We start from the raw sequence: 12,072 nt of genomic DNA, 5'->3' as shown, positions 1-12,072 counted from the left end.
ATTTCTTCCTGTAGCAAATATGGGACCCCGAGTTTGCAGCTTGGTTATTTTCTGCTGGATGAGGAATACCTTAACCATTCTGATGCTAAATATTGCTTCCAGCTAAAAGCTCCTATTGCCTGTTAGCTACCTCTGAGTTTCCAAGAAGGAACAAACTTCTGTGATCACCTGACTTTCAAAAGGTAAAATGGTTAGTCCTTTGGAAGGCTGCTTCTTCTGCAGGTACCTCCTAGCTGACATAGATAAGGTCATGGAGCAGAACTAATTCTAATTGCACATCACCTCACAGGATGAGAGGCTTAACAGAGGAAAAGCAGTGCTTTAACTAGCTTGAATTACTTGCCCTTAGCTCCCAGAGATTTGAAGAGCTTTTGCAACTAGCAGACTGCTATTCTCAGTGCATACACAGAGTAATTTGGAGCCTGTTAACAACAAACTCAAGGACTTGAAGCCTCCCTTCAGAAAAACTTCAGTTTTTCTATTCAGTAGATCCTCCAGGGCTGCTGCTTCTACTAGGGTTGCTGCTGTTCTAGCAACCCCGGAAATGGCAGCATCCACTCTTGTGTTCTCCGCATTAGATAGCCTCAGTCCTGCTGAGGGCTCTCCGTCAGCAACAGATCACTTAGTGCCCATTATTTTAATGTTAGAGTGAACATGTACAGGGCACTACAGCAAATACAGTGACAGGTCCCCAGGAACTGACTCTGCTGATAGCCAGGATGGTATAGATATTGCAATTGGAGGAGGGAAGCTACGTGGAGTGGGAAGCTAGAATCTGCCTCTCTCCTGCAACTGCAGGTTGAGAATGTCCCATTAGCCGGTATGAGGGGCTTCTCACAAGGATCCTTACCACCGTAGCTACAGGCCATATGAGAGCTACTAGAGCTGAAATGGTTCCTTCCCTTCTCTGACTAGGTTTTTTTTCTGGAATTGGGAGTCAGCAGCACAGAGATGCTGCTGCCACTAGAACAGTTCCTTTGAACTCCCTATAATGGGGACAGGAAGATATCTATTCATGTTGGAAAATCTAGCTAATGCTGGTGCCTGTGCAGACTCCTGTGTGCCTAAATAGACTCCTGGAGACTTCCCAAGTAGCTAGGGATTTTGACTGCTCCATTCTCTTTCTCCCTAGACTCTGGTGGATGTGAGGATCTAGTGTATTGCTGTTTCTGGGAATTGTCCTAACTGCCTGACCCAGGGCAGGACAGAATCTGCACATGCTCTCCTTTCTCTTCTCTGGAGTACGGGGAGCTGTGGAGACCATACCCTTGCAGGGGATGATGGCTGGAAGAAAAGGACAGAGGGAAGACATCCATGAGAGTAGGTAACTAGAAGGTATACATATGGGGCTGGAATACCTGCCAGGTGCCCTTCCTGGGGCTTGCAGACATGTACTAGAGCCAACCCAGCTCTAGCAGAAACTTCGCTGCCTCCACAGGGTACAGGGACTCCTAGACTTGAGATTTCCCAGTTGCCCCAATTCTGGAAGTCACCCTTTAGCTGCTATTTCTTCTACGTCTTCCTGGACCTTACAGTAGCCTCCTGCTTCTTCACCTCCTTAGATATTTCTAACAAATTTGAGCATAAGCTTTCGTGCATCCGATGAAGTGAGCTGTAGCTCACGAAAGCTTATACTCAAATAAAGTTGTTAGTCTCTAAGGTGCCACAAGTACTCCTTTTCTTTTTGCGAATACAGACAAACACGGCTGCTACTCTGAAACCTTAGATATTTCTGCCACTCCAACTGCAGCTCCTCAGCCTCAGATCATTCTTATTCCCTCTCATGATCCTAAGGCTTCCTGTAGTTCCAGTGATTCCTTCCCCCTGCTTCCCATGAAAGCCACACAGTTCTTGTCTCAAGGTTTTTATGCAAAGGGACCTGGTCTTCACTGCATCCGTAGAAAATGCCAGCTCTCTCACCTTCCTGGATACCCATTTCCTGTTTCCCTCAAACAGTCTGCTTCGACAACTGCTCTCCAAAATAGCCCGTCCTACTCCTTAGCAGCCATCCAGTCTCTTCTGAGTACATGGATGCCTAGACCAAAGACTTCTCCATTGGCTCAATCCTTGGTAATCTCTACTCTTGAAAAGGCTTTCTGGCTCCTTTCCTCTCCCCCAGCCAGGTCCAACATCTGAGTAATTAATGGAATATATCATGTTTGAAATAACCTCACTAACTGGAAGCAGAAGATCAAGTCCCAGCCCAGACTCCCTCAGTGTAGGATGTAAAAAGAAGTACCCTACAATATTGCATGTGCATGCCTCTCAGATGAGCTGCAGGACATGGGCCCCAATTGCTTATAAAAAGCACCAGTATTCTTCCTGCTAGGAGACCCCTGCAGAGTCGATCTCTACAGCTGTAGTCGTCTCTCCTTACAAAGCTGAGCACAAGCCAACAGTTCCATTTTTCTCAGTCAGTAAAAGTGGGGATGGAGGGTCCGTCGGCCTTCCTCAGTGGGAGTTTTCCTTCCATTTTTACTGTTGTGACCTAGAAAGCCCAGGATCTCTCTGGGTTCAACAGAAACATTGTGTTGTCTCTTTAGAAAGAGAGACTTTAAGGTCAGAAGGGACCATTATGATCATCTAGTCTGACCTCCTGCACAACGCAGGCCACAGAATCTCACCCATCCACTCCTGTAACAAACCTCTAACCTAAGTCTGAGCCAATGAAGTCCTCAAATTGTGGTTTAAAGCAGTGTGACTCAAAGTGGTGGTCTGCAGACCAGTGCCGGTCTGCAAGCCATTGGCTGCTGGCCTGCGTGCACACTGGAAAAAAAAAATGTTGCCGGTCCCCCACATCAGATAGTTTGAGAAGCACTGGTTTAAAGACTTCGAGGTGCAGAGAATCCTCCAGCAAGTGACCTGTATCCCACACTGCAGAGGAAGGCGAAAAACCCCCAAGACCTCTGCCAATCTGCCCTGGAGGAAAATTCATTCCCAACCCCAAATATGGCAAATCAGCTAACCCCTGAGCATATGGGCAACACTCACCAGCCAGCCACTCAGGAAAGAATTCTCTGTAGTAACTCTGATCCCACCCCATCTAACATCCCATCACAGGCCATTGGGTATATCTACCGCTAATAGTTGAAGATCAATTAATTGCCAAAATTAGGCTATCCCATCATATCATCCCTTCCATAAACTTATCAAGTTTAGTCTTGAAGCCAGATAGGTCTTTTGCCCCCACTGCTTCCCTTGGAAGGCTGTTCCAGAACTTCACTCCTCTGATGGTTAGAAACCTTAGCCTAATTTCAAGTCTAAACTTCCCGATGGCCAGTTATATCCATTTGTTCTTATGTCCACATTGGTACTGAGCTTAAACAATTCTGCTCCCTCCATGGTATTTATCCCTCTGCTATATTTAGAGAGAACAATCATATCTCCCTTCAGCCTTCTTTTGATTAGGCTAAACAAGCCAAGCTCCTTTAGTCTCCTTTCATAAGACAAGTTTTCCATTCTTTGGATCATCCTAGTAGTCCTTCTCTGTACCTGTTCCAGTTTGAATTCATCTTCCTTAAACATAGGAGACCAGAACTGCACACAATATTCCAGATGAGATCTCACCAGTGCCTTGTAGAATGGTACTAACACCTCCTTATCTCTACTGGAAATACCTCACCTGATGCATCCCAAGACCGCATTAGCTTTTTTCACAGCCATATCACATTGGCGACTCACAGTCATCCTGTGATCAACCAACACTCCAAGGTCCTTCTCTCCTCCTCTAAATTTCAAGTGATGCGTCCCCAGTTTATAACTAAAATTCTTGTTATTAATCCCTAAATGCATGACCTTGCATTTTTCACTATTAAATTTCATTCTGTTACTATTAACTCCAGTTTACAAGGTCATCCAGATCTTCCGGTATGATATCCCGATCCTTCTCCGTATTGGCAATACTTCCCAGCTTCGTGTCAGCCGCAAACTTTATTAACACATTCCCACTCTTTGTGCCAAAAGTCAGTAATAAAAAGATTAAGTAAGATGGATCCCAAAACTGATCCCTGAGGAACTCCACTAGTAACCTCCTTCCAGTCTGACAGTTCACCTTTCAGTATGACCAGCTGTAGTCTTCCTTTTAACCAGTTCCTTATCCACCTTTCAATTTTCATATTGATCCCCATCTTTTCCAATTTAACTAATAATTCCCCTAGTGGAACTGTATCAATGCCTTACTGAAATCAAGGTAAATTAAATCCTCTGCATTTCCTTTGCCTAAAAAAATCTGTTACCTTCTCAAAAGGAGGAGATCAGGTTGGTTTGACATGATCTACCTTTTGTAAAACCATGTTCTATTTTGTCCCAATTACCATTGACCTCAATGTCCTTAACTACTTTCTCCTTCAAAATTTTTTCCAAGACCTTGCATACTACAGATGTCAAACTAACAGGCCTTTAGTTATCTGGGTCACCTTTTTTCCACCCTTTCTTAAAAATAGGAACTATGTTAGCAACTCTCCAGTCATACGGTACACCCCTGAGTTTACAGATTGATTAAAAAAATTTGGCAATGAGCTTGCAATTTCATGTGCCAGTTTCTTTAATATTCTTGGATGAAGATTACCTGGGCCCCCCAATTTAGTCCCATTAAGTTGTTCGAGTTTCGCTTCTACCTCGGATGTGGTAATATCTACCTCCATAACTTCCTTCCCATTTGTCGTCCTACCATTATCCTTAAGCTCCTCATTAGCCTTATTAAAGACTGAGTAAAAGTATTTTTTTAGATATTGGGCCATGCCTAGATTATCCTTAACCGCCACTCCATCCTCAGTGTTTAGCGGTCCCACTTCTTTTCCTTCTTATTTATATGGCTATAGAACCTTTTACTATTGGTTTTAATTCCCTTTGTAAGGTCCAACTCTACATGGCTTTTCACCTTTCTCACTTTATCCCTACATATTCTGACCTGAATAAAGTAGCTTTCCTTGCTAATCCCTCCCATCTTCTATTCCTTGTAGGCTTTCTGCTTTTTCTTAATCACCTCTAAGGGGCTTGCTCACCCAGCTTGGTGAAAACTCCTGCCTATGAATTTTTTTCCCCCTTTCTTGGGAATGCAGGCTTCTGATAGTTTCTGCAACTTTGACTTGAAGTAATTCCAGGCCTCCTCCGCCTTTAGATCCACAAGTTCTTCAGTCCAATCCACTTCCCTAACTAATTTCCTTAATTTTTTTTAAAGTTAGCTCTTTTGAAATCAAAAACCCCTAGTCACAGTTCTATTTTTGTTTATCCTTCCATTTAGTTTGAACTGAATTAGCTCATGACCGCTTGAACCAAGGTTGTCCCCTACAACCATTTCTTCTATGAAGTCCTCACTACTCACCACAACCAAATCTAAAATGGCATCCCCTCTAGTTGGTTCAGCACCTACTTGGTGAAAGAATCCATCAGCTATTGCATCCAGGAAAATCTGAGCCCTATTATTATTACTAGCACTTGTCCTCCAGTCTATATCTGGGAAGTTAAAGTCTCCCATGATCACACAATTCCCATTAGTATTTACTTCATTAAAAACATTAAAGAGGTCTCTATCCATAACCAGATCAGATCTCGGTGGTCTATAGCACACCCCAAGCACTATCCCAGGGGAGGCTCTAGTAGCTTTCTTCCCCAATGTGATTTTTGACCAGACTGTCTTATCCATTCCATCACTTCTTATTTCTTTACAGTCTACCTCATCCTTGATATACAATTCTACTCCTTTACTTTGCATCTAAGACATACTTGTAAAGCATCTGGTTTTCTTTAAGCCCTCCTCACTATTTCTGGGAATCCCATCTGGATCCTTGTTCTTCCCTGCCTCTCTTACTTACCCTTACATGTGGGAGAGAAGGCTGCACAAATAACACTATTTACTCTCTGTGCAATGGAAAAATCAGCATCTACCAACAGTGCCTTCAGTCAGTGCTAGAGGTGCAACCAAAGCACCCCATTCCTCCTTCCTCCCTTGTCCTCTCTCTCTCTCTCTCTCTCTCTCTCTCTCTCTCTCTCTCTCTCTGTCCTCCCACACCCCTTACATAATAGTACAGAGGGAAACCGCACTGGATGTTTTCTGTGCAGCAGTAATGGTGACTACAGAAGAGCCCAAAGACAGATTCTAGGTAATGGTTTACAAGTGCTAACAAAAGAGGATTTTCCAAAAACACAAAACCAGACAGCTGAACCACTACAATAACGACAACGACTATATGATTATCAAATAATATAGAAAGTATTTGAGAGCATTTTACATCTTGAGGAAACCACTGGAACGCTCAGGAAACCAGAAACCACGTAGAACTCAATAGCAACTACTGGAATAAGCAAGAAGCAGGGGTAGCTAGAATCTATCCCTGAAAGATACCACAAGATAGGAACCTTTGATTGCAGTCTTCTATGGGACCTAATGAGCACACCAAGGTCTGGAATTAGAATATTTTAATCCAGAAGACAGCTGGTCCTGCTGCCCAAACAGAGTGAAAACAATAGGGACAATGAATAATAAAGTTTCTAGAGTTACACAGTTTAAGCTATAAACATTTACTACTCCTAGGGGGGAAAACAAAACAAAAACGAACCCACACCACTATCAACAAACAATAACTGAATTTAGAGAATTCTGAAAACAAAAAACAAACCAAGAATACCCCCACACCCAGCAAGAAGAGAGGGAAACTCCATTACCGTGGATCCAGGACTTCGCCGATGATTTCTTCCAGCTTGTCGATAAAATTAACAAAGTCTGAAAGTCCCTTTATATGGGTTCTTAAAGTATCAAATGGTGAAGGTGCATAACCTTTTCCTCCAAGTTCCATCATTCGGATGAAAGATGTTGCCATCTATTATCAGAAAAATATTTAGGTAGGTAGAACTATAGTGGTAAAAGAAGAAGTGTATAACATTAGGAAGAGAAAATCATCAATTGTTTTGAAGAAGTAATCTTCTCCCAAGGCAAAAGGCAGCTGCTTGCTAGCGTGAACAGTCCTAGTGAAGTCAATGGGGTTACTTATGGTAGTAAACTTTATGCCTGGTGACAACCATTTGCAAGCTCATGACTTAAAATAGTGCAGCATTAATATGAGGTCTGCAAACAAAATATAAAATTGGGTCCAAGTAATTAAGCACTGCCTTTTGCCAAATTAAACTTAAAAATATCACTGTGCATTATTTTATGGATATATGCACGTGAGTAACTTTTTGCCCACAAGTTGAACTCAATAGGCCTACTCGTGGCTAAAACTAGGATCAGGGACATACTATGAATTATGATCATTTTCTAAAGTGAGAGTGACTAAAAGTCAGTCACTGAAGTGGCCTAGTTTTCCAGAGACCCACAACTTTCTTTCGGGGGAAAGAGGAGAAAAAAAAAAAAAAAAATCAAATGAGAGCTCAGGATGTTCATCACTGCTGAAAATCAAGTCAGTTATATATTCTAAAGTCAAGTCAATTTTATCTACTATATAAATATAGTAAAGTTTACCTATATTTATGTAGTAGATCTATACATGTAGTAAATAAAAATATTAAAAATATAAGACTGCCCCAAGCAGAACTTACACTTACAATTTTACAGCAACTTTCAGAAGAATTAGTTTTCTACTCCTATCTTTTTCAGGAAAAGAAAACTTTTGACAATCCTATCTGTTTGCAAAGATGCAATAGTAATTGTGTATATAATTTTTAACTTCAGATTATACACATCTTATGACCTCTTAGGACTTGAAAACAGTACAACTGAAATAATTCTAGCAAAAAAAGAGAGCAGACCTGCCAACATTCATATCTTTGCTCTGTTAAAGATTTGCTGTGGATTGCATGTGGTTCATAGGACCTTGCCTCCTCAATGGAAAATATTTTGGCTTCGTGTAATTTATCCTAGACAAAGATGCCAAAAAGAGAAGGCTTCTTTATACAGTAGAGAAGTTTCCCTTTTGGCAACTCAGAAAGAGAGGGTAATGAATCCAGTCCAAACACATACTTTTTTTTTAATACAACATTAAGAGCTGAAATAATCCTAGAACTGAGGTTTCACAATTTTTTCCATATTTATTCAACCATAAGATCATAGGAGTTCGGCTGCTTCAGCATAAATAAAGGTTAATTACCCTACAGTAACAGTGGTTTTTCACTGGATCAGTGTATTCCACTGTAGCTGCTCATACGCCTCATGTACACAAGATCAAATTCTTTTGAATAGCAGTGTTTGTCAGGGCCACGTACATACCCTATGCCTCCTTGTGCTCCCACACAAGGACATAAAAGGCAGAGCTGCTGCAACCCTCCCTCAGTTTCTTTGCAGTTTGAAGCCCATGGTAGCTGAAAAGCAAGGATGGAGGTCATCAGTTAGTGTAAGGTACGTAACTTTTCTCTCCCTGTACATGTCAGTGTGGCTCCCATTATAGGTGACTGACAAACATTATCCAGAAGGAGAGTACTAAGACGAGTAGTATCAACTCTTCAGTTGATCAGAGATTTTAGTATTACTCTCCTGAATCTAGCATCTGCTCTGGCAGCTAAGTCAAATGCATGTTTGTTTGGGGTTTTTCCCCCCCTCCAAACAAAAAACAAACAAACAAACAAACAAACAAAAACACCACACCAAAAAAAAAACCCAACAACTTGTCAGTTGGTTTGCAGATCTTGGAATTGGAAACATTTCTGAAGCAGGTGGAGGATGTCATTTGAGCCCTGGTGTAGTGAGCTTGATGGTCAGTGGGAGGAGCACACCAGCCAATGGATAACAGGGAGATACAAAGATTATTTAAGTGGATATCAGAATGTAATGAGATGGCCTGTCCCTTGGAATGGCTGTCTACAGACAGGAAAAAAAAAAAAAAGGGAGACAGTCTGAACAGTTTGTTTCTGTCAATGTATATAAATTCAATAGGAAGACAGGCAGATTTATTGGTTGATTCAGATGGAATTCCAAGGCCACCATGGGGATGAACTTGGATTGAGGTTTGAGCACTACCATAACCCCATGAAACATTGTGTAGGAAAGCCCTGCTGCAAGTACTTGGAGCTCCCTCGTTCTCCTGGCTGATGCCATTGCAACTAGGAAGATAGTTTGGAGTCTTGAGAGGACAAAGTTGAGGTCCCAGGAGGAAGTAGGCCCTTGAGAAAATCAGATACCATCAAATGAGTGGAGACCAAGCATAACTGTACAGGCAAATGGCAAGCAAAAATTGCTGTGAAGTATGTTTCATCCACATAAATGAAGCTGAATACAGGTTAAGTGGAACTTTATGAAACCTTGTGAACTGCTCTGTCCATATGGCTGAGTTGCTTCCAGTCTAAATCTGTGTTCCCTGGTCCCATGGTGTCACCACAGTGACAGCCCCTCCAGTTCCACTGATCATGACACAAGGTGGACCTCAACTGGCCAAAGCATAGTAAAATGAAAGTAGTAGCAGATCTCCAGGACTGAAACTGGAATAGGGTCCAGGCCCCATTGGGCAGTCCAAATAAAGAACTTCTTCCAATTTGACAAATAAGTTCTTCTGGTGGAAATCTTCCTGCTCTGTATCAGGATATCCTGGACTTATCTAGAGTAGTCTGTTTATGGCACTTAACCAGACAACATCCAGACTATCAGATGCAAATTCTAGATGAAGCATCTGACTACAGTGCTGCCTTTGCCAGTATGGCTCCCCCACACCACACACACACACAATCTTGTTTGCCTCAATTTTGGAAATCACCCTGAGGATAAAGGGGAGTCTGTGGAAAGGCATAAAGGAAGCTTGGATTCCACTGCAGAAGAAAGGAGTTAGGCAATGATCTCAGGCTCATGAGCCCTCTGAAACAGAAATTCTGACAATTGGAATTGTCCTGAGTGGCAAATATGTCTACCATAGGAACCAACCCAGCTACAGAATACTAGGTGTATGATGGATCTCCACAGGAAGAACTTGTGATTGGCCAAGGACCGCCTACTCAGGAAGTCTGCCAGGTTGTTGCGGATTCCTGGGAGATGGGACATTGTAGTTATCCCAAGATGCCAAGTTATGGCATCATTTCCATAATTTTATGGTCCCCCAACAGAGAAGAAATGAGCATGAACCGCCTGGCTTGTTGATGTAGCGCATCACAGAGTTGTTGGCTATCAGGTTCAGCACTGCAGAATTTTGAAGACCAGATAGTAAGTCCATGCAGGACATTGATATGAAGCTGAAAGTCTTCCCAGGACCAGGTCCCTCGCATCTGTAGATGGTCTATGTGGGCTCCCTCACTTGCTCCTGATGCACTAGTAATTAAACTTCTTGTTAGGAGATGGGATGTAGAACTGCACACCTCCATGTCCGTTTTTGGGTTCCTTCCACCAACTCTGTTCTGCAATGCCATGAGGTGGAACCACAACATTCTTTTTCATTTGGGTGTTTTGCTGGGGAACAGAGTGACCCTAGACAGAATCAGAGTGGCCACAGGGGAAGTCTGGCAAGCAGTGCAACAGACATGATGCCAACATGGGGCCTAGCAGCCCCAGACACCTTCATAATGTTATTGTTGTTGACTTGGTTTTTATTGCAAGTAATAGCAGTTGCACTGAGAGGAATCTGTTATTGGGAAGGTATGCTCCCACAGACCTGGAATTGATCAAGGCTTCTACAAACACTAACACTTGTGATTAGAGAGACTTTTTTTTTTTTTTTGGTTGTTGTTCACCAGGAGACTCAGCTGAGAGAATAGGGAGAGCGCGTAGTTCAGGCTCACAGCCATCCCCTCCCGAGATATGCCTGTGATCAGCCAATTGTTGAGGTAATCACAAACGTGGCTACCCCTCCTTCTGAAATGAGCCACTATATTGCTAGGCACTTAGTGAAGATTTTTAAATGCCATGGAAAGCCTGAATGGCAGTAACTTGTTTTGGTAATGATTGAGTCCACTGTCAATCACAGGTAATTCTTGTGGGCTGGATGGATGGCTATGTAGAAGTACGCATCCTGCAAGTCAAGGAGACCAAATATTACCATCCAGAAACTCAGGCATCATATGTATTTGTTCAGTCAAAAGTCTAGTATAGGATTAAGACCCCTTTCTTCTGATATTTTTTCTTCTTCCTGAAGGAGGAGAAGAAACCCTCTTCCCCGGTACTCTATAGGTACTTCATGATACCTAGATAAAGATAGATAAAGATAGTTTATCCTAGATAAAGCAATAAGACCACTTCTTGTAATAATTTCTCATGAGAGGGATCCCTGAAAGAGGACAGGGCAGGAAAGTTGGTACGGATAATGTCTGGAAATGGACAGGATAGCCTCTAGTGCCCATTTGTCAGCTGCGAAGGCTGCCTAGGTGTGGTGAAGAAGGGGCAAGGTGGTTCCCAAAGATAAGTGAAAGCTCCAGATTGAGAGTCACACTGGAGTCAACACTCCCATCAAATCCGTGGCTACTGAGAGCAAGTCAGGTTAGCCAAGGAGGTGGAAAAAACAAACAAACAAACAATCACCCCCAGGAGTACCTGGACTCTCTCTTGGTGCTCTGGATTGACAACCACAGAAATAGGACTGAGTCCTCTGCTGGGGCTTATATTTTTAAGGTTTCCTATAGAGGGCCAGCACATAAATCCCTAAGGACAATAGCATTGCCTTAAGAGGGAGTGGAGTACTTAGTCTATTTTCTGGCTGAAGAGCTTCATCCCCTCAAAGGGCAGGTCTTCTAAAATGGCCTGCAGCTGACACAGTACACCAGATACCTGGAGCCATGAGGCCTCTCTCATAGTGACTGCCCAGCCATCAATCCTAGAGCCATATCACTTGTGTCCATGGACACCCATAGCTACATTCTGATGACCATCTAGTCCTCCTTAATGATTTCCGTTAACTCATCCCGGTTTCCTCTTGGATTTTGGATGAGAAGGGAGTGACCTTCACCCAAGAGAGAAAACAGTACTTTGATAAAATTACTAGCCCTGATTTGCCAAACAGAGTGATGTTGATCAGTCTCTGTCTTGCATCCAGAGAGAGATCCAATTTTTTTGGATCTGCATCCTTTGGTATGCCTTTTATGGACCTTGATTTTTCTTGTACTTCCAAAACAACTAAAGACTCTGGGTTTGGATGCGCATAAAAGTGTTCAAAGCCTTTGAGGGGC

At 42.6% G+C, this 12,072-nt stretch overlaps 1 protein-coding gene across 6 annotated transcripts in view; it reads right to left on the bottom strand.

Moving 5' to 3' along the window:
* The window catches only part of LOC119854397 (PARP1 binding protein), an 88,247-nt gene that overhangs the window by 52,209 nt on the left and 23,966 nt on the right, over positions 1 to 12,072 (bottom strand). For 3 of the 6 annotated variants that reach the window (XM_038398692.2, XM_038398702.2, XM_043519209.1), the window contains one exon: positions 6,664 to 6,818. The exons of 1 other annotated variant lie outside the window; for it this stretch is intronic. In XM_038398692.2, the coding sequence (XP_038254620.1) occupies positions 6,664 to 6,818 (155 nt within the window). Of the gene's footprint in view, positions 1 to 6,663; positions 6,819 to 7,746; positions 7,855 to 12,072 lie in introns of all 6 variants that reach the window. 2 more of the 6 variants (XM_043519200.1, XM_038398747.2) reach the window with 1 other exon arrangement.

The sequence above is a fragment of the Dermochelys coriacea genome, chromosome 1 (genome assembly GCF_009764565.3).
Source record: "Dermochelys coriacea isolate rDerCor1 chromosome 1, rDerCor1.pri.v4, whole genome shotgun sequence".
Taxonomy (NCBI): Eukaryota; Metazoa; Chordata; order Testudines; family Dermochelyidae; genus Dermochelys; species Dermochelys coriacea.
Note: the sequence above shows the minus strand (reverse complement) of the source record. Positions and strands in the feature narration are given on the sequence as shown.